Source organism: Salmo salar, chromosome 03, assembly GCF_965601325.2.
Source record: "Salmo salar chromosome 03, fSalSal1, whole genome shotgun sequence".
Classification (NCBI taxonomy): Eukaryota; Metazoa; Chordata; class Actinopteri; order Salmoniformes; family Salmonidae; genus Salmo; species Salmo salar.
Window position 1 is genome coordinate 53,229,655 of NC_138293.1, and position 23,174 is coordinate 53,252,828.

At 43.0% G+C, this 23,174-nt stretch overlaps 1 protein-coding gene across 1 annotated transcript in view; it reads left to right on the top strand.

The window, feature by feature from the left end:
• Nucleotides 1-20,234, top strand: part of LOC106600699 (transient receptor potential cation channel subfamily M member 4) — a 90,389-nt gene extending 70,155 nt beyond the window's left edge. The window contains exons 19-27 of the mRNA XM_014192261.3: nt 9,964-10,079; nt 10,885-11,017; nt 11,986-12,160; nt 14,108-14,276; nt 15,576-15,757; nt 16,556-16,688; nt 16,933-17,005; nt 17,278-17,371; nt 18,974-20,234. Coding sequence (XP_014047736.3) covers nt 9,964-10,079; nt 10,885-11,017; nt 11,986-12,160; nt 14,108-14,276; nt 15,576-15,757; nt 16,556-16,688; nt 16,933-17,005; nt 17,278-17,371; nt 18,974-19,002 — 1,104 coding nt within the window. The 3' untranslated portion in view covers nt 19,003-20,234. The remainder of the gene's footprint in view (nt 1-9,963; nt 10,080-10,884; nt 11,018-11,985; nt 12,161-14,107; nt 14,277-15,575; nt 15,758-16,555; nt 16,689-16,932; nt 17,006-17,277; nt 17,372-18,973) is intronic.
• The last annotated feature ends 2,940 nt before the right edge of the window (nt 20,235-23,174 follow it).

Below are 23,174 nucleotides of genomic sequence, written 5' to 3' on the forward strand. Positions count from 1 at the left end.
AGGCCATCCTCCAAAAGTCTTCGCCTCACTGTGCGTGCAGATGCACTCACACATGCCTGCTGCCATTCCTGAGCAAGCTCTGTACTGGTGGTGCCCCGATCCCGCAGCTGAATCAACTTTAAGAGACGGTCCTGGCGCTTGCTGGACTTTCTTGGGCGCCCTGAAGCCTTCTTCACAACAATTGAACAGCTCTCCTTGAAGTTCATGATCTGATAAATGGTTGATTTAGGTGCAATCTTGCTGGCAGCAATATCCTTGCCTGTGAAGCCATTTTTGCGTAAAGCAATGATGACGGCACGTGTTTCCTTGCAGGTAAACATGATTGACAGAGGAAGAACAATGATTCCAAGCACCACCCTCCTTTTGAAGCTTCCAGTCTGTTATTCGAACTCAATCAGCATGACAGAGATCTCCTGCCTTGTCCTCGTCAACACTCACACCTGTGTTAATGAGAGAATCACTGACATGATGTCAGCTGGTCCTCTTGTGGCAGGGCTGAAATGCAGTGGAAATGTTTTTGGGGGGATTCAGTTCATTTGCATGGCAAAGAGGGACTTTGCAATTAATTTCAATTAATCTGATCACTCTTCATAACATTCTGGAGTATATGCAAATTGCCATCATAAAAACTGAGGCAGCAGACTTTGTGAAAATTAATATTTGTGTCATTCTCAAAACTTTTGGCCACGACTGTACATATGAGATGAGTAATGCAAAATATGTAAACATTATTAGTGACTAGTGTTCCATTATTAAAGTGGCCTGTGATTCCAAGTCTATGTATATAGGGCAGCAGCCTCTAATGTGCTAGTGATGGCTATTTAACAGTCTGATGGCTGTTTTTCAGTCTCTCGGTCCCATCTTTGATGCACCTGTACTGACCTCACCTTCTGGAAAATCTTGGGGTGAACAGGCAGTGGCTCGGGTGGTTGTTGTCCTTGATGATCTTTTTGGCCTTCCTGTGACATCGGGTGCTGTAGGTGTATTGGAAGGAAGATAGTTTGCCCCCGGTGATGCGTTGGTCAGACCGCACCACCCTCTGGAGAGCCTTGTGGTTGCGGGTGGTGCAGTTGCCGTACCAGGCGGTGATACAGCCCAACAGGATGCTCTCAATTGTGCATCTGTAGAAGTCTGTGAGGGTTTTAGGTGCTAAGCCAAATGTCTTCAGCCTCCTGAGGTTGAAGAGGCGCTGTTTCGCCTTCTTCACCACACTGTCTGTGTGGGTGGAGCATTTCAGTTTGTCCGTGATGTGTACACTGAGGAACTTGAAGCTTTCCACCTTCTCCACTGCGGTCCTGTTGATGTGGATAGGGGGGTGCTCCATCTGCTGTTTCCTGAAGTCCACGATCAGCCTATTTGTTTTGTTGATGTTGAGTGAGAGGTTATTTTCCTGGCACCACACTCCCAGGGCCCTCACCTAGTCCCTGTAGGCTGTCTCGTCATTGTTGGTAATCAGGCCTACTGCTGTTGTGTTGTCTGCAAACTTGATGATTGAGTTGGAGGTGTGCGTGGCCACGCAGTCATTGGTGAACAGGGAGTACAGGAGGGGGCTGAGCACGCACCCTTGTGGGGCCACTATGTTGTGGATCAGCGAAATGGAGGTGTTGTTTTCTACCTTCACCACCTGGGGGCAGCCTGTCAGGGAGTCCAGGACCCTGCTGCACAGGGCGGGTTTCAGATCCAGGGCCCCGAGCTTATTGATGTACTTTGAGGGTATTTTGGTGTTGAATGCTGAGCTATAGTCAATGCCCAGCATTCTTACATAGGTATTCCTCTTGTGCAGATGGGATACGGCAGTATGCAATGCGATGGCGATTGCATCGTCTGTGGATCTATTGGGGGGCGGTAAGCAAATTGAAGTGGGTCTAGGTAGAGGTGATATGATCCTTGACTAGTTTCTCAAAGCACTTCATGATGACAGAAGTGAGTGCTATTGGGCAATAGTCATTTAGTTCAGTTACCTTTGCTTTCTTGGGTACAGGAACAATGGTGGACATCTTTGAAGCATGAGGGGACAGCAGACTGCAATAGGGAGAGATTGAATATGTCCATAAATACTCCATCCAGCTAGTCTGCACATGCTCTGAGGACTCCGCTGGGGATGCCTCTGGGCCGGAAGCCCTGCTTGGGTTAACACGCTTAAATGTCTTACTCACGTCAGCCACGGAGTAAGACACGGAGTAAGACATTTCTGTAAGGAAAACCTTGCCCTGAGCTCATCAACTTTATTATCCAGAGACTGAACATTAGCGAGTAATATACTCGGAAACGGTGTGTGGTGTGTGGGCCTCCTGAGTCGGACTAGGAGTCCTCTCCCAATACATCTTGGATCAGCCTCTGGAATCAGTTCAATTGCCCTGGGGGTTGCGAACAAAGGATCCAATTCGGGAAAGTCGTATTCCTGATCGTAATGCTGGTAATGCTGGCTAGTTACCGCCGCTCTGATATCCAAAAGTAATTTCCCGGTTGTATGTAATAACACCAAAACATTTCTGGGCTAGTAATGTAAGAAATACATTAAAAAATAAAATACTGCAGTGGCTTAGGAGCTAGAAGCATGGCTGCCCTATCTGTCGGCACCATCTCAACGCCATCTTAACTGAGTCACACGTGACAAATCACTTGCATTACGGTTTTGGAAAAATAAAACATTAATTGCAGTGCCTTAAGAAAGTATTCATACATATTGACTTATTCCACATTTTGTTGTGTTACAGCCTGAATTCAAAATGGCTTAAATGAATCTACACAAAACCCCATAATGACAAAGTGAAATCATGTATTTCGAATTTTTTGCAAAAAAATAAAAAATGTAATACAGAAAATATCTCATTTACATGCAGTACCAGTCAAACTTTTGGACACACCTACTCATTCAAGGGTTTTTCTTTATTTTTTCTATTTTCTACATTGTAGAATAATACTGTAGTCATCAAAACGATGAAATAACACATATGGAATCATGTAGTAACCAAAAAAGTGTGAAACAAATCAAATATATTTTAGATTCTTCAAAGTAGCCACCCTTTGCCTTGATGACAGCTTTGAACACTCTTGGCAGACCCTTTGCTATGAGACTCGAAATTGAGCTCAGGTGCATCCTGTTTTCATTGATCATCTTTGATATGTTTCTACAACTTGATTGGAGTCTCTAACTGTGGTAAATTCAATTGATTGGAAATTATTTGGAAAGGCACACACCTGTCTATATAAGGTCCCACAGTTGACAGTGCATGTCAGAGCAAAAAACAAAGCCATGAGGTTGATGGAATTGTCCGTAGAGGTCCGAGACAGGATTGTGTCGAGGCACAGATCTGGGGAAGGGTACCAACAAAATTCTGCAGCATTGAAGGTCCCCAAGAACCCAGTGGCCTCTATCATTCTTAAATGGAATAAGTTTGAAACCACCAAAATTCTTCATAGAGCTGGCCGCCCAGCCGAACTGAGCAATCAGAGAAGGGCCTTGGTCAAAGAGGTGACCAAAAACCTGATCGTCACTCCGACAGAGCTCCAGAGTTCCTCTGTGGAGATGGGCGAACCTTCCAGAAGGACAACCATCTCTGCATCACTTCACTAATCAGGTCTTTATGGTAGAGTGGCCAAACAGAAGCCACTCCTCAGTAAATGGCACATGACAGCCCACTTGGAGTTTGCCAAAAGGCACCTAAAGGCCTCTCGGACCATGAGAAACAAGATTCAACTTTTTGGCCTGAATGCCAAGCGTCACGTCTGGAGGAAACCTGGCACCTTCCCTACGGTGAAGCTTGGTGGTGGCAGCATGCTGTGGGGATGTTTTTCAGCGGCAGGGACTGGGAGACTAGTCAGGATTGATGCAAAGATGAACGGAGCAAAGTACAGAGATCCTTGATGAAAACCTGCTCCGGAATGCTCAGGACCTCAGACTGGGGCGAAGGTTCACCTTTCCAACAGGACAGTGACCCTAAGCACACAGCCAAGACAACGCAGGAGTGGCTTCAGGACTCTGAATACCTGGGATAGGATAAAGTAATCCTTCTAACCCCCCCCTTAAAAGATTTAGATGCACTATTGTAAAGTGGTTGTTCCACTGGATATTATAAGGTGAATGCACCAATTTGTAAGTCGCTCTGGATAAGAGCGTCTGCTAAATGACTTAAATGTAAATGTAATGTATACTCAGGCTGTAATCGCTGCCAAAGGTGCTTCAACAAAGTACTGAGTAAGGGTCTGAATACTTATGTAAATGAGGTATTTCCATTTTATTTATTTATTTTTGCAAACATTTCTGAAAACCTGTTTTTGCTTTGTCATTATGGGGTATTGTGTGTAGATTGATGAGGGGAAAAAATTATTTAATCCATTTTAGAATAATGCTGTAACGTAACAAAATGTGGAAAATTTCAAGGGGTCTGAATACTTTCTGAATGCACTGTATAGGGTCCAACAGCTGACAGTGCATGTCAGAGCAGAAACTATACCATGAAGTCTAAGGAACTGTCAGTAGATATCTGAGATATAATTGTGATGAGGCATATTTCTGGGTAAGGGTATAAAACAATTTCTAAATTGTTGAAACTTTCATAATTGGGAAATGGAGAAAAAAAATATGGAACTACCCTGCCTAGAGCTGGCCGTTCGACCAAACTGAGCCACCGGACAAGATGTACCTTGGTCAGGGAGGTGACCAAGAACACAATGAACACTCTGACAGAACTCCAGAGGTCCTTGGCTGAGATGGGAGAACCTGACAGAAGGACAACAGCACTTCAGCAATCTGGGCTTTATGGGAGAGTGTCCAGACGGGAGCCACTCCTGAGAAAAATGCACATGACAGCACGCCTGGAGTTTGCAAAAAAGGCATGTGAGACAGATCTTAAACAGCTTGGAAAATTCCAGGAAATGATGTCATGGCTTTAGAAGCTTCTGATAGTCTAATTGACAACATTTGAGTCAATTGGAAGTGTACCTGTGGATGTATTTCAAGGCCTACCTTCAAACTCAGTGCCTCTGTGCTTGACATCATGGGTAAATCAAAAGAAATCAGCCAAGTCCTCAGAAAAAAATTGTAGACCTCCACAAGTCTGGTTCATCCTTGAGATCAATTTCCAAATTCCTGAAGGTACCACGTTCATCTGTACAAACAATAATACTCAAGTATAAACAACATGGGTTCACGCAGCCGTCATACCGCTCAGGAAGGAGACGCGTTCAGTCTCCTAGAGATGAACGAACTTTGGTGAAAAAAGTTCAAATCAATCCCAGAACAACAGCAAAGGACCTTGTGAAGATGCTGGAGGAAACAGGTACAGAAGTATTTATATCCACAGTAAAACGAGTCCTACATCGACATAACCTGAAAGGCCGCTCAGCAAGGAAGAAGCCACTGCTCCAAAACCGGCATAAAAAAGCCAGTCTACGGTTTGCAACTGCACATGGGGACAAAGATCGTACTTTTTGGAGAAATGTCCTCTCGTCTGTTGAAACAAAAATAGAACTGTTTGGCCATAATGACCATTGTTATGTTTGGAGGAAAAAGGGGGATGCTTGCAAGCTGAAGAACACCATCCCAACCGTGAAGAACGGGGGTGGCAGCATCATGTTGTGGGGGTGCTTTGCTGCAGGAGGGACTGGTGCACTTCACAAAATAGATGGCGTCATGAGGTAGGAAAATGATGTGGATATATTAAAGCAACATCTCAAGACATCAGTCAGGAAGTTAAAGCATGGTTGCAAATGGGTCTTCCAAATGGACAATGACCCCAAGCATACAGTGGGGGAAAAAAGTATTTGATCCCCTGCTGATTTTGTACGTTTGCCCACTTACAAAGAAATTATCAGTCTATAATTTTAATGGTAGGTTTATTTGAACAGTGAGAGACAGAATAACAACAAAAAAATCCTGAAAAACGCATATCAAAAATGTTATAAAATGATTTGCATTTTAATGAGGGAAATAAGTATTTGACCCCTCTGCAAAACATGACTTAGTACTTGGTGGCAAAATCCTTGTTGGCAATCACAGAGGTCAGATGTTTCTTGTAGTTGGCCACCAGGTTTGCACACATCTCAGGAGGGATTTTGTCCCACTCCTCTTTGCAGATCTTCTCCAAGTCATTAAGGTTTCGAGGCTGACGTTTGGCAACTCGAACCTTCAGCTCCCTCCACAGATTTTCTATGGGATTAAGGTCTGGAGACTGGCTAGGCCACTCCAGGACCTTAATGTGCTTCTTCTTGAGTCACTCCTTTGTTGCCTTGGCCGTGTGTTTTGGGTCATTGTCATGCTGGAATACCCATCCACGACCCATTTTCAATGCCCTGGCTGAGGAAAGGAGGTTTTCACCCAAGATTTGACGGTACATGGCCCCATCCATCGTCCCTTTGATGCGGTGAAGTTGTCCTGTCCCCTTAGCAGAAAAACACCCCCAAAGCATAATGTTTCCACCTCCATGTTTGACGGTGGAGATGGAGTTCTTGGGGTCATAGGCAGCATTCCTCCTCCTTCAAACACGGCGAGTTGAGTTGATGCCAAAGAGCTCCATTTTGGTCTCATCTGACCACAACACTATCACCAGTTGTCCTCTGAATCATTCAGATGTTCATTGGCAAACTTCAGACAGGCATGTATATGTATTCTTGAGCAGGGGGACCTTGCGGGCGTTGCAGGATTTCAGTCCTTCACGGCGTAATGTGTTACCAATTGTTTTCTTGGTGACTATGGTCCCAGCTGCCTTGAGATCATTGACAAGATCCTCCCGTGTAGTTCTGGGCTGATTCCTCAACATTCTCATGATCATTGCAACTCCACGAGGTGAGATCTTGCATGGAGCCCCAGGCCGAGGGATATTGACAGTTCTTTTGTGTTTCTTCCATTTGTGAATAATTGCATCAAATGTTGTCACCTTCTCACCAAGCTGCTTGGCGATGGTCTTGTAGCCCATTCCAGCCTTGTGTAGGTCTACAATCTTGTCCCTGACATCCTTGGAGAGCTCTTTGGCCATGGTGGAGAGTTTGGAATCTGATTGATTGATTGCTTCTGTGGACAGTAGATAGCCCGGCCATCACAGGCTAGCTATTTTGACACCCACCAAGTGTGGTACTCGCCAAACTCAGAATTACTATTAGAAAAATTGGATTACCTTTGCTGTTCTTCGTCAGAATGCACTCCCAGGACTTCTACTTCAATAACAAATGTTGGTTTGGTTCCAAATAATCCATAGTTATATCCAAATAGCGGCGTTTTGTTAGTGCGTTCAAGACACTATCCGAAGGGTAAAGAAGGGTGACGCGCCCGACGCGTTTCGTGACAAAAAATGTCAAAATATTCCATTACCGTACTTCGAAGCATGTCAAACGCTGTTTAAAATCAATTTTTCTGCGATTTTTCTCGTAAAAAAGCGATAATATTCCGACCGGGAAACCCTGTTTTCGTTCAAAGACCAAAAAATAAAAACATGGTGTCGGCTCGTGCACGCGCCTCAGTCTCATTGTTCTCAGATCGACCCACTATCCAAATGCGCTACTGTTTTTCAGCCATGTCCTGCAAAGTCACCATTCATCGTTCTGGCGCCTTCTGAGAGCCTATGGGAGCGTTAGAAAATGTCACGTTATGCCAGAGATCCCCTGTTTTGGTTAGAGATGATCAAGAAGGCCAAGAAATAGTCAGAGAGAGCGCTTCCTGTTTGGAATCTTCTCAGGTTTGGCCTGCCAAATGAGTTCTGTTATAGTCACAGACACCATTCAAACAGTTTTAGAAACTTTAGGGTGTTTTCTATCCAAATCAAACAATTATATGCATATTCTAGTTACTGGGCAGGAGTAGTAACCAGATTAAATCGGGTATGTTTTTTTATCCGGCCGTGCAAATACTGCCCCCTATCCCCAACAGGTTAAACAATTTAAAGGCAATGCTACCAAATACTAATTGAGTGTATGTAAACTTATGACCCACTGGGAATGTGTTGAAAAAAACAAAAGCTGAAATAAATCCTTCTCTCTACTATTATTCTGACATTTCACATTCTTAAGTAAATTGGTGATCTTAACTGACCTTAGACAGGGAATTTTTCTTATAGTTCTGTATTTTATTTACAATAAATTTGCAAACAATTCTAAAAACTTGTTTTGACTTTGTCATTCTGGGGTATTGTGTGTAGATGGGTGAGGGAAAAAAATTATTTAATCCATTTTGAATTCAGGCTGTAACAACAAAGTGTGAAATTTGTCTGAAGGCACTGTATGTGTGTGATTGCCAGTAATCTTCTTTGAAGTGTGCGTACCCCCCCTACTGGCTGAAGGGGAATACACTTCAAAGGCCTACAGCAGGTGTTGGCAACAGGACAGGGTCCAAAAAGACTGTAAAATCACCAGAAATTCACCCCAAAATGTGTTGAAGTATTCCCACAAATTAATAACAAATACATAGATATTATTTTTCGACTTAAATCGAACTCTGGACATTTGTATGTGTCAAGACTAATATTTTACCACTCTCCATTGTGGCTAAAGGATTAGGATGAAAATTGTATTGGTACTGTTCTACTGGACAATTTAGTCACTACAGCCGTTTTCTTCGCTAGGGTAGGGTTCACAAAGTATTGAAAACAGGGACCCGTGCCAATCATTTCACACCTGTCGTTTTGAGGTTTTGTTGTATTACTTGTTAAACAAAATCTCTTCCTCAGAGCAATTGTATCCCTAGTCAAAAAATCCTGTAGGATTCCCCCAAAAAATTCTATAGAAAATCCTATCAGATTTTGAAACTTTCTATTGGTCATACTCCAAATGAACATGCAGCCTTGAATCACTCCCATATTGTGATGGTGTGTTGAAGAGGTTGAGAACCTCAGGGAATTATCACTGGTGTATACAAAGATATGAAGATTGTGCTCTGGAGACATCGGAGGGAGGCTGTTTCTCAGTTCAATCTTGATTGCAGTGTAATGCTATCAGCCTAAATTTAAATATTTATTTATTTTTACATATTCTATTATTTTAAATTGCGCTGATTTCCTGTACGTGGACAGTATGTGTTAATACAGTACATTACACAACCTCACGTTTTGACCACATTGAATTGAGGGTATTTGCACATCCTTTTTACCTCAGTGATGTTATTATAAATGTTTATACTAATGACAATGACAACATCGATTGCTTAAAAACAGATCAATATCATTGGTTTTGTACTGTTGATTTTGTCATATGTGCTGGCGGTCTTAGGACTTAGAATTCTACTATAACTTTCAAACTGAAATGGCAGGGAAAAATTGCTGTCCTTACACCTACTGTATACATGGATTTGAGAGACAAACTATCGCACAAATAACAGCCAACCGTTGTCACTGTTGATATCCTGTGCCTGGTCGTGAGTTGTTGAAAATAAATAACAAAGCAACTGATTTGTTTCCTTCCCTGTTGTGGCAGCCTCCCAAAACTTCCATGCGATGTTCTACAATTTAGATCACTGTCTTCAGCAAATTCTCTTCTAACCAGTGATATTAAAATTATCCTCAGATTCAGTGTGGCCTTTGAACAGTGTTTGTTTAAATAGTGCATACATCCCAAACGTTTGCATCACACCGACATGAAGCTGGTTGTCTTCAGCAAGTTGTCCTCTAAAGAGTGTCCAGTAGGATTCCAATAGGATTCTAATAGGATTCTGATAGAGGTGACACAAAATCCTATAGGATTCTATTGGACTACTTTTTTCCTATTGGAAATAGAAAAGTAATTCGATTGGATCCTATAGGATTTTGTCACCCCAGTCAGAATCCTATTATACTAATACCTTTTGATTAGGGATTACTATAATACAATAACATTATTATTATTATATTTTTTGCATACAATATAGCTCAGTATTTGTATTATTTGTTTTATAGTCTTTTTTGCTCATCTTTATCAAGGGAACCAATCATTTTGTAGGTGACTGTAGATATATATTAATGACCATCTACTCTCTCTCTCTCTCTCTCTCTTCATCAGACATTCTTCAGGGGCAGCACCACTTTATATCAGAGAATGAAGCTCTACATCGAGGACATGTGGAATAAGTGTGACATCACAGCCATCTCACTCTTTGCACTGGGAATGTGCTGCAGGTGTGTGTATTTACAGTAGATACAAGAAGATACTGAGTATAAAAAACATTAAGAACATTAAGCTCTTTCCATGACAGACTGATCAGGTGAATGAGTCCAGGTGAACGCTATGATCCCTTATTGATGTCACTTGTTAAATCCACTTCAATTAGTATAGATGAAGGGGAAGAGACATGTTAAAGAAGGATTTTTAAGTCTTGAGACAATTGAGACATGATTGTGTATCATTCAGATGGTGAATGGGCAAGACACAAAATGTAAGTGCCTTTGAACGGGGTATGGTATTAGGTGCCAGGCGCACTTGTTTGTGTCAAGAACTGCAGCGCTACTGGGTTGTGTATCAAGAATGATTCAGTACCCAAAGGACATCCAGCCAACTTGACACAACTGTGGGAATTATTGGAGTCAATATGGGTCAGCATCCCTGTGGCATGCTTTCGACACCTTGTAGAGTCCATGCCCCTACGAATTGAGGCTGTTCTGGGGGCAAAGGGGGGGAGAGGTGCAACTCAATATTAGGAAGGTGTTCTCAGTGTAATGTGTTTATGTTTCCGTGTTTCGATGAAAACAAGGCTTTTTATATATATTATTATTTTAAAGGTATGTAGTTCCGTCCTTGAGCTGTTCTTGTCTATTAATGTAATGTATTATGTCATATTTTATGTTTTGTATATGGACCCCAGGAAGAGTAGCAGCTGCATCAGTAACAGATAATGGGTATCCTAATAAATACATTGAAAAATATATGGATTGTGTGCGCGTGTGTCCCTGTGACTGTAACCAAGAAGTTTGTTGTGTGTTCTAGAATGTTCCCGTGGTCCTATGAGTTTGGCCGTGCTGTGTTGGCTGTGGACTACATGGTGTTTACCCTCCGTCTCATCCACATCTTCGCCATCCACAAACAGCTGGGACCCAAGATAATCATTGTTGAAAAAATGGTGAGTGCTTTCTAAAAAGAAAGAGAAAGCACTGTGCACTGCAGTGTGTCTAAATAGTGGACTTAGACATTGCGTTGTTGTATCTGTCTCTTTATGAGGACATGGGAGCATGGACAGAGCCATTGTGGCCATCTCCATTTTAAAGTAGTCCATTTTATTCTACTACTTCCATGAGTTGGCAGACAAACTGAAAGGGCGCCAAAGATGGTGGATAAATTAAGATGAATGACTCCACGACTTCACCATTTCATTTTGGTTTTTCAAGGTTCCTGTCTGTTTAAGTGGGCTTCCCTCTCTCGAATGCTTTCCTACATGAGCGCACGTTTCCTCTATAATCGCTGGGATGCTCACATAAGAGAGGAAACAGCTGGATTTGGTCTACATATTGTCCCCTCCCCGCTCGGCTCGCCCCACCCGCCCTGTCCCAACATATCACTGGCACATTTTTTTGGCAGTGAGATGTCTCTTTTCTCTACTGTCTCTGGGGCACCCCCTCCGCGGGGCGTGGGCAATAAGTAGACCAAAGCAGCCCGGCCTCGATCAGAAAAAATAAGGGAGTGAGATGTCTCACTTCATCTACTGTCTCTGAAGGTGCATAATGCCACCTAGAGTGTATTGTTAGAACAGGTATGAAGCCAATGTTTGCGATGTATTGCCACCTGCAGTTATGGAATGTTTGCTCACAATTATAATTGGCTGATCCCTCCTGATGACCCGCATTGAATCATGTGATCCTTCCTTAACCCATAGGAAGTCCCACCCAGTTGACTACTTAAAAATTGTGGAAATTCATAATGGTGCTGACCCTGCTAAAATGGGCTTTTGGGCACTAGAGTCCTCTATCTATCTCTATGGTCTAGATCCAGGTGCTGGTTTTGGCAGTAACAACTAGTATCAAAACTGCACACTAGAAAAAACAGGTGATGCCATTTTCCCCGATGAATATCTGTTCCCCTCCTGATTGGCAGATGAAAGACATCTTCTTCTTCCTGTTCTTCCTGGCGGTGTGGCTCCTGGCCTACGGCGTAGCCAATCAGGCGCTACTCTACTCCTACGACCCCCGTCCCGGTTGGATATTTCGCAGAGTGTTCTACAGGCCATACCTCCACATATTTGGACAGATCCCCATACACGAAATGGATGGTGCGTTGATGTTTGTGTATGAATGTGGTTTGCATGTGTATGTAACAGTATATTCTCACCTAGATATTTTAAGATGAATGCACTAACTTTTAATCACTCTGGAATAGAGAGTCTGCTAAATAAAAACAAATATATACACTGCTCAAAAAAATAAAGGGAACACTTAAACAACACAATGTAACTCCAAGTCAATCACACTTCTGTGAAATCAAACTGTCCACTTAGGAAGCAACACTGATTGACAATAAATTTCACATGCTGTTGTGCAAATGGAATAGACAACAGGTGGAAATGATAGGCAATTAGCAAGACACCCCCAATAAAGGAGTGGTTCTGCAGGTGGGGACCACAGACCACTTCTCAGTTCCTATGCTTCCTGGCTGATGTTTTGGTCACTTTTGAATGCTGGCGGTGCTTTCACTCTAGTGGTAGCATGAGACGGAGTCTACAACCCACACAAGTGGCTCAGGTAGTGCAGCTCATCCAGGATGACACATCAATGCGAGCTGTGGCAAGAAGGTTTGCTGTGTCTGTCAGCGTAGTGTCCAGAGCATGGAGGCTCTACCAGGAGACAGGCCAGTACATCAGGAGACGTGGAGGAGGCCGTAGGAGGGCAACAACCCAGCAGCAGGACCGCTACCTCCACCTTTGTGCAAGGAGGAGCAGGAGAAGCACTGCCAGAGCCCTGCAAAATGACCTCCAGCAGGCCGCAAATGTGCATGTGTCTGCTCAAACGGTCAGAAACAGACTCCATGAGGGTGGTATGAGGGCCCGACGTCCACAGGTGGGAGTTGTGCTTACAGCCCAACACCGTGCAGGACGTTTGGCATTTGCCAGAGAACACCAAGATTGGCAAATTCGCCACTGGCGCCCTGTGCTCTTCACAGATGAAAGCAGGTTCACACTGAGCACATGTGACAGACGTGACAGAGTCTGGAGACACCGTGGAGAACGTTCTGCTGCCTGCAACATCCTCCAGCATGACCGGTTTTGCGGTGGGTCAGTCATGGTGTGAGGTGGCATTTCTTTGGGGGGCCGCACAGCCCTCCATGTGCTCGCCAGAGGTAGCCTGACTGCCATTAGGTACCGAGATGAGATCCTCAGACCCCTTGTGAGACCATATGCTGGTGCGGTTGGCCCTGGTTCCTCCTAATGCAAGACAATGCTAGACCTCATGTGGCTGGAGTGTGTCAGCAGTTCCTGCAAGAGGAAGGCATTGATGCTATGGACTGGCCCGCCCGTTCCCCAGACCTGAATCCAATTGAGCACATCTGGGACATCATGTCTCGCTCCATCCACCAACGCCACGTTGCACCACAGACTGTCCAGGAGTTGGCGGATGCTTTAGTCCAGGTCTGGGAGGAGATCCCTCAGGAGACCATCCGCCACCTCATCAGGAGCATGCCCAGGCGTTGTAGGGAGGTCATACAGGCACGTGGAGGCCACACACACTACTGAGCCTCATTTTGACTTGTTTTAAGGACATTACATCAAAGTTGGATCAGCCTGTAGTGTGGTTTTCCACTTTAATTTTGAGTGTGACTCCAAATCCAGACCTCCATGGGTTGATAAATTGGATTTCCATTGATTATTTTTGTGTGATTTTGTTGTCAGCACATTCAACTATGTAAAGAAAAAAGTATTTAATAAGATTATTTATTTTATTCAGATCTAGGATGTGTTGTTTATTACGTGTTCCCTTTATTTTTTTGAGCAGTATATAATACTGGTTTCTCTCTCTTTTTCTCTCTCTTTCTCTGTTCTTTCACTCCTCTCTCTCTCTGCATCCCCTATCAATCCCTTACTTCAACCCCTACCCAATCTACCCTCTTTGCCATACCATTTTAAATATTTATTTTCACACCCCTCCTTCTGCTTCTTCCCATCCTTTCAAACTCTCCCCTCTCACTGTCTCCTGCTCTCTTCTCCCTGTTTCTCTGTCGGTAGCTGATAAACTGGATGAGGGGATAGAATGCACCAATAACGCCACCCTGATCGAGGCAGGGGCAGAGCCCTGCATGAGTACCGACCACAATTGGCTGGTGGTCATCTTATTGGTCATCTTCCTGCTGGTCACCAACATCCTCCTGGTCAATCTGCTCATCGCCATGTTCAGGTAACGGACCCTCTGTCTGTCCCTCTTTTACTTTCTCTCCCTCTTCCACTCTCTGTCTACCTTTCACCCTCTCTAGCTCTTCACATTGACGAGTGTTGATGAGATTATCGAGAGATAACTTAGAGATGTATTAATTCTCGAGACATTACTGTAATATTAATCAAACGTAGCGCTACCTCCAAATCACGTTTGTTGCCACGCTTCCCTTGGAGATCTGCAGAATGTTCTATAGCCAAAACAGTTTGAATCGTCCTCTGATTTTTATTAGAGGGCTCCCGAGTGGCGCATTGGTCTAAGGCACTGCATCTCAGTGCTAGAGGCGTCACTACAGACACCCTGGTTTGAATCCAGGCTGTATCACAACCAGCTGTGATTGGGAGTCCCATAGGGCAGTGTACAATTGGCCCAGCGTCGTCCGGGTTTGGCCAGTGTAGGCCGTCATTGTAAATAAGAATTTGTTCTTAACTGACTTGCCTAGTTAAATAAAGGTTAAATTTTTTTTTTTTTATATGTTACATTTTAAGAACCCTTCCCCCACATGCCCATTGAAGGAGCACTAGGTAAAGGAGTTGAAAGAGTGTTTGATTGGTGCTGCGTGTTAAGATCCGCCCAAGCAAGGCATTGGATTGGTTTGACGACAGCTTGGCAAAGGGTGGCTACTTTGAAGAATCTGAAATATAAAATATATTTGGATTTGTTTAACACGTTTTAGGATACTACATGGTTCCATATGTGTTATTTCATAGTTTTGATGTCTTCACTATTATGCTACAATGTAGAAAATAGTAAAAATAAAGAAAAACACTTGAATGAGTAGGTGTGTCCAAACCTTTGACTGGTACTGTTCATCATTTACATATTAAGTACAGTAAATAGACATTTGTCCTGATACCTCTACTTCAACTCTCTTCAACGAGAATAAGCTCTCTGTCCTTCTTTCCCATCTAGCACCCCCTCCATATTCCTGTTTCACTCTCTTTGTGTTCCCCTCGACAGATCATCACTCATTCAATAGGCCCCTCTAATCCTTGGGTTGAATTCCTCTTATTTTATCTAGTTCCTCAGAGTGTCTTGGAATAGTGTTGTTGGATTTAATTTAATTTAATCAACTTGTTTTATTTGAGTGTTGTCCTAATGGCATGTTTTTCTGGCTCTGTATTATCTGTGTGTCATTGGGACTCAAAATGTCATGAACTAAAAAATATAATAAACCAATCTTTTTTTTATATGAACGAGAGTCACCTATTTCCTGATATTCAGCCTTTTCACTGTGTCTACCTCTCTCTGCCTTTCCTCCAGTCACACGTTCTCCAAAGTGCAGGAGCACAGCGACAACTACTGGAAGTTCCAGCGCTACAATCTGATCGTGGAGTACCACTCCAGACCCTGCCTGGCACCACCCTTCATCCTTATCTCCCACATCCACCTCATCATCAAGAGACACATCCGCAAGATCCCCTCCACCAAGATCAAACACTTTGGTGAGAGAGGGAGGGAGAGGGAATGGGAGGGAGAGAGTGAGGAGGGGAGGGAGGGAGGTAGAAAGAGAGAGAGGGAGGAAAACAGTGCCAGCGCCAAAACAAATCAGTTGGAAAGGCATTTGATTTCTATAGTGTGGCACGTTTTTTCACGGGACCTCCTATGTATAAAAAAAAGACATGTAATTTAACTGTAAAAATGTATTACCTTTTAATGTGCCATCAACACAACCAGTTATGTTTTCATTTGGTTGTCAAACAAATCACTTCAAAAAGTAGGTTACCTTCGCACATTAGTGCCAAAATTATTCCAGCATCTGAAAAGTACACTGGGCACTAACCAACTTTCCTTCAATTCGCAACTGGCTGGAACTATCTCCCTAGGGGAATGCATCAGAGTGAGCGCCCCTCGGTCTTACTATACAGCTCGTATATCTGATGCTGTCTCGCCAAAAACAGTATGAGTATGACATGTCATACTATTTTTGTCCAGACAGCATCAGATACATGGGCTACACTTACTGAGACGGGGGGGGGGGGGGGGGGGGGGGGGGGGCTGTTTCACTCTCTCAGATGCTTTATCTGATTGATGCATCTTTCTGTCTGCACATATCTCGGTCAAATAAATTATCATAACGCCGGCCCTGTAGGAAGACCAGTGATCAGATAGATAATTCACTTCAAGTATTGAACTTCAAGTATTTTAGAAGTCCACTTCCATTTTCCTTCAAGAGTATTTTTCTAATTTTCTCTTCTTCCCAATTTCTTTGTTCTTCCCCTCCTCCTCTATCCCTCCTTCAGTTCTGGAGATCCATGGTAGGGAGGCCAGTAGACTGAACACGTGGGAGGCCATCCAGAAGGAGAATATACTGTTTGCCCAGAACAAACGAGAGAGAGAGAAAGACTCAGAGAGACTCAAACGTACCTCTGTGAAGTGAGACATCTCACCTAGACTAAATGCCAGATTCATTTAACAGCTTCAGTTAACAGCTCGGCTTCTATCTGGCCTATGATTAGAATGGTTGAGATGCTGTAGCTGATGGGTCCTCCTGTGTTAGGAATCGGGTCAATAACATTTTAAATTCATGAATCGAACTTCAATTCACTTCCTGAATGGACTGAGAAGTGAATTGACCCCTAACCATTGTTGTGGTCCTGTGTTGTGGTCATGTTTGAAGGGTGGACAGTGTATTAAAGCAGATGGCAGAGATTCGGGACCACGACCGCAGGCTGAGAATGTTGGAGACCGAGGTTAGTGTCACCCTGCTTTATCTGCCCAGTGGCAACTAGACACACGTGCCAGAAGTTTCAGTGCTCCTTAATGAGCAGGAGGGTTGTGTGTGTGTGTGTGTGTGTGTGTGTGTGTGTGTGTGTCTGTGCACGCACGTGTGTTCGATAGTGTGTAATCGTAAGTATGTGTGTGTCTGCATTTGGACTGCAGCTGTTGCAAATGCCTGCTCAGCACTGAACAGACCACATCCGTCATGGTTCTCTTTCTCTCTCCGTCCCTCTCACATTCCCAGTTGGAGTACTGTTCCAGTGCCCTCTCCTGGATGACGGAGGCTCTCTCTCAGAGTAACTTGGTAAAGACCACACGTCCTCCTCCCGCTCTCAGAGGTAAGGTTGCATACAGTATACTATATGATATAGTTTACATGTATGATCTGTTTCTATGGAAGGTTGCTTCCTACCTCTCCAGTCACGGAATATAACATGTTAATAATTTTAATGTATTGATCCCCAGTTCATTTTATTACTTGGACTTACAGTTGAAGTCGTAAGTTTACATACACCTTAGCCAAATACATTTCAACTCAGTTTTTCACAATTCCTAACATTTAATCCTAGTAAAAATTCCCTGTCTTAGGCCAGTTAGGATCACCACTTTATTTTAAGAATGTGAAATAATAGCAGAATAGTCAGAATAATAGTAGAGAGAATGTTTTATTTCATTCATCACATTCCCAGTGGGTCAGAAGTTTACATACACTCAATTAGTATTTGGTCGCATTACCTTTAAATTCTTTAACTTGGGTCAAACTTTTCGGGTAGCCTTCCACAAGCTTCCCATAATAAGTTGGGTGAATTTTTGCCCATTCCTCCTGACAGATCTGGTGTAACTGAGTCAGGTTTGTAGGCCTTGCTTGCACACGCTTTTTCAGTTCTGTCCACAAATTCTCTATGGGATTGAGGTCAGGGCTTTGTGATGGCCACAACTTTGGAAGTATGCTTGGGGTCATTGTCCATTTGGAAGACCCATTTGCGACCAAGCTTTAACTTCCTGACTGATGTCTTGAGATGTTGCCTCAATATATCCACATAATTTTCTTTCCTCATGATGCCATCTATTTTGTGAAGTGCACCAGTCCCTCCTGCAGCAAAGCACCCCCATAACATGATGCTGCCACCCCCGTGCTTCACAGTTGGGATGGTGTTCTTCAGCTTGCAAACCTCCCCTTTTTTCCTCCTAACATAATGATGGTCATTATGGCCAAACAGTTCTATTTCTCTTTCATCAGATCAGAGGACATTGCTCCTAAAAGCACGATCTTAGTCCCCATGTGCAGTTGCAAACCGTAGTCTGGCTTTTTTATGCTAGTTTTCTCGAAATTGCTTCTTCCTTGCTGAGCGTTCCTTTCAGGTTATGTCGATATAGGACTCGTTTTACTGTGGATATAGATACTTTTGTACCTGTTTCCTCCAGCATCTTCACAAGGTCCTTTGCTGTTGTTCTGGGATTGATTTGCACTTTTCGCACCAAAGTACGTTCATCTCTAGGAGACAGAATGTGTCTCCTTCCTGAGCGGTATGACGGCTGCGTGGTCCCATGGTGTTTATACTTGCGTACTATTGTTTGTACAGATGAACGTGGTACCTTCAGGCGTTTGGAAATTGCTCCCAAGGATGAACCAGACTTGTGGAGGTCTACAATTTTTTTTCAAGCGGTTTAATGGCACAGTCAACTTAGTGTATGTAAACTTCTGACCCACTGGAATTGCGATACAGTGAAATAATCTGTCTGTAAACAATTGTTGGAAAAATGACTTGTGTCATGCACAAAGTAGATGTCCTAGCCGACTTGCCAAAACTATAGTTTGTTAACAAGAAATGTGTAGAGTGGTTGAAAAATGAGTTTTATTGACTCCAACCTAAGTGTATGTAAACTCCGACTTCAACTGTATGTAATAATTCCAGTTTCTGTTATGTTTTCTCTTTCAGATCTGACCCCTCTCTCTCCAACTAGCTGACAAATGTCTGATGGAGAACAGTGAAATCGTGATGCGCACACACGACCTCTTAGCTGTTCCTCGAAGTCGATGATGACAAATGTTCCTCTTATGGATTCGGGGTATCGCTTTAAACACACACACACACACACACACACACACACACACACACACACACACACACACACACACACACACACACACACACACACACACACACACACACACACACACACACACACACACACACCTACAATCGCTGTCACTCAGGGCAAGTGGTGTGAAGTACTTAAGTAAAAATACGTGAAAGTACTACTTAAGTCGTTTTTTGGGGTATCTGTACTTTACTTTACTATTTATATTTTTTACTACTTTTACTTCACCGCATTCCTAAAGAAAATTATATACTTTTTACTCAATACATTTCCCTGACACCCAAAAGTACTTGTTACATTTTGAATGCTTATCAGGACAGGAAAATTGTCAAATTCACACACTTATCAAGAGAACATCCCTGGTCATCCCTACTGCCTCTATTCTGACGGACTCACTAAACACATGCTTTGTTTGTAAATTATGTCTGAGCGTTGGAGCGTGCCCCTGGCTATCTGTAAATTTAAATAAACAGGAAAATGATGCCGTCTCGGGTGCTTAATATAAGGAATTTGAAATGATTTATACTTTTACTTTTGATACTTAAGTATATTTTAGCAATTACATTTACTTTTGATACTTAAGTATATTTCAAACCAAATACTTTTAGACTTTTACTCAAGTAGTATTTTGCTGGGGGACTTTCACTTTTACTTGAATCATTTTGTGTTAAGGTATCTTTACTTTTACTCAAGTATGCCAGTTGGGTACTTTTTCCACCACTGTTCAGAGCCAAGGAATGTCAAGCAATGCCAAACACGGACTCGATGCTCTTTCGTCCATCCTTTCAATGTCGTTTTTAAGCATTGATAATTTGAACTACTGTCATTTAGTATGTGGACCATTGTTGCTCTTCTATGTTATACTTTGTTGTTCCTATGTTCGAGAAATCTTGTTCCTGTGGGTTATAGAATCACAGGACAATCTGTTCTTAATGTAACATGTATAGACATTTTTAAAAGGTGCATTCAACCTGACACAATCACAAAAATGTTACTTTTTGGTTTGCAGTCAATGACCAAAAGCGCCCTCTTTGGCCGCATGGTATTAATATTTTTCATAATTTCATAATTAATAAAGATTAAAACATACAACAAAAATCTGGTGTTTTTATGTCAAAGTTTTGTTATATTTCAGTCTTCTGTGATGTATATAAAGTGCAATATTGGAACGCAAACTCAACATTCTCTACATTTCAACTCTATATGTGACATGGTACCGGTGTCTTATTTTTTTAAGCCCATAACAATGTGTGTGAGGTGTATACTTTTGTTTCAAAGTAGATCTGTTTAAAACTACCATAATCACTCTGTGTGACCCTGATATAGTCGCTGCAGTAAAGGTTTAAGGGCTAATTTAAATCGGTTCTGCCTCAACCCGCAATAACCGGCAACTGCATAGCGGTTTCATTGTTTTTATTTAGGCGATGTCGGAGGTGTAACAGCAGTCAAATCAGCAAATGGCTCCCGGCATTATACCAATCGCGGACATTGACATTGGAGTCACATTAGTAATAATTTCATGTAGCCTTGTTGTCACAAGTTCGAACACTAGAATGTGTGTTGTAATTTACACCTTGATTAGGCTGATAAATCCTCATTATTTTATTATTATTTTCTATTTAAGTTTCATTATTTCTATGTAGCGTACACTAGGGGTCTCCAACCTTTTTGCAAGCTACTCGTTTTTTTTTCTAGCTTTCAAATAGGCACATTATTCTCTTCCCCGGGTCCTTAGTGTACAAGAGAACTGTTTTCTGTCAACATACCTGGTAAAATAATGCTTAACAAACAACTCTAAGGGGGGCCCTATAAAATGTTTTTTTTTTTTTTTTTACAAATTATGTTTTCTCAGTTTTAGATTTGTTTTGTTTATCACTCTCAAAATGACATTTGTTCATAGAGAAACAACGAAATTGGAGATGCTGAGTCCATGTCAATGATTAAACCACATCAGAAGACACATTTGTTTTGGTCTGGAAGAAAACTAACAAATAGATGAATTGTGCGGCTGGCCCTTTAATTGCTGAATCTAGCAAGTGAGGAATGTACCATATAATGGTTTGGTCTAGCGTTGGATCTGTAGGCTTTCTTCTGCTGCTCATTTCATGGCAAAGTTTGCAAATAATAGATGCAAATGATATACAGTTGAAGTCGGAAGTTTACATACACTTAGGTTGGAGTCATTAAAACTCGTTTTTCAACCACTCCACAAATTTCTTTTTAACAAACTATAGTTTTGGCTACTTTGTGCATGACACTGGTAATTTTTCCAACAATTGTTTACAGACAGATTATTTCACTTATAATTCACTGTATCCCAATTCAAGTGGGTCAGAAGTTTACACACACTAAGTTGACTGTGCCTTTAAACAGCTTGAAAAATTCCAGAAAATGATGTCATGGCTCAATTGGAGGTGTACCTGTGGATGTATTTCAAGGCCTACCTTCAATCTCAGTGCCTCTTTGCTTGACATCATGGGGAAATCAAAAGAAATCAGCCAAGACCTCAGAAAAAAAATTGTAGACCTCCACAAGTTTGGTTCATCCTTGGGAGCAATTTCCAAACGCCTGAAGGTACCACGTTCATCTGTACAAACAATAGTACGCAAGTACACTGCTCAAAAAAATAAAGGGAACACTAGAATAACACATCCTAGATCTGAATGAATTAAATAATCTTATTAAATACTTTTTTCTTTACATAGTTGAATGTGCTGACAACAAAATCACACAAAAATAATCAATGGAAATCCAATTTATCAACCCATGGAGGTCTGGATTTGGAGTAACACTCAAAATTAAAGTGGAAAACCACACTACAGGCTGATCCAACTTTGATGTAATGTCCTTAAAACAAGTCAAAATGAGGCTCAGTAGTGTGTGTGGCCTCCACGTGTCTGTATGACCTCCTTACAATGCCTGGGCATGCTCCTGATGAGGTGGCGGATGGTCTCCTGAGGGATCTCCTCCCAGACCTGGACTAAAGCATCTGCCAACTCCTGCACAGTCTGTGGTGCAACGTGGCGTTGGTGGATGGAGCGAGACATGATGTCCCAGATGTGCTCAATTGGATTCAGGTCTGGGGAACGGGCGGGCCAGTCCATAGCATCAATGCCTTCCTCTTGCAGGAACTGCTGACACACTCCAGCCACATGAGGTCTAGCATTGTCTTGCATTAGGAGGAACCCAGGGCCAACCGCACCAGCATATGGTCTCACAAGGGGTCTGAGGATCTCATCTCGGTACCTAATGGCAGTCAGGCTACCTCTGGCGTGCACATGGTGCGGCCCCCCAAAGAAATGCCACCCCACACCATGACTGACCCACCGCCAAACCGGTCATGCTGGAGGATGTTGCAGGGAGCAGAACGTTCTCCACGGCGTCTCCAGACTCTGTCACGTCTGTCACATGGGCTCAGTGTGAACCTGCCAGTGGCGAATTTGCCAATCTTGGTGTTCTCTGGCAAATGCCAAACGTCCTGCACGGTGTTGGGCCCTCATACCACCCTCATGGAGTCTGTTTCTGACCGTTTGAGCAGACTCATGCACATTTGTGGCCTGCTGGAGGACATTTTGCAGGGCTCTGGCAGTGCTCCTCCTGCTCCTCCTTGCACAAAGGCGGAGGTAGCGGTCCTGCTGCTAGGTTGTTGCCCTCCTACGGCCTCCTCCACGTCTCCTGATGTACTGGCCTGTCTCCTGGTAGCGCCTCCATGCTCTGGACACTACGCTGACAGACACAGCAAACCTTCTTGCCACAGCTCGCATTGATGTGCCATCCTGGATGAGCTGCACTACCTGAGCCACTTGTGTGGGTTGTAGACTCCGTCTCATGCTACCACTAGAGTGAAAGCACCGTCAGCATTCAAAAGTGACCAAAACATCAGCCAGGAAGCATAGGAACTGAGAAGTGGTCTGTGGTTACCACCTGCAGAACCACTCCTTTATTGGGGGTGTCTTGCTAATTGCCTATAATTTCCACCTGTCTATTCCATTTGCACAACAGCATGTGAAATTTATTGTCAATCAGTGTTGCTTCCTA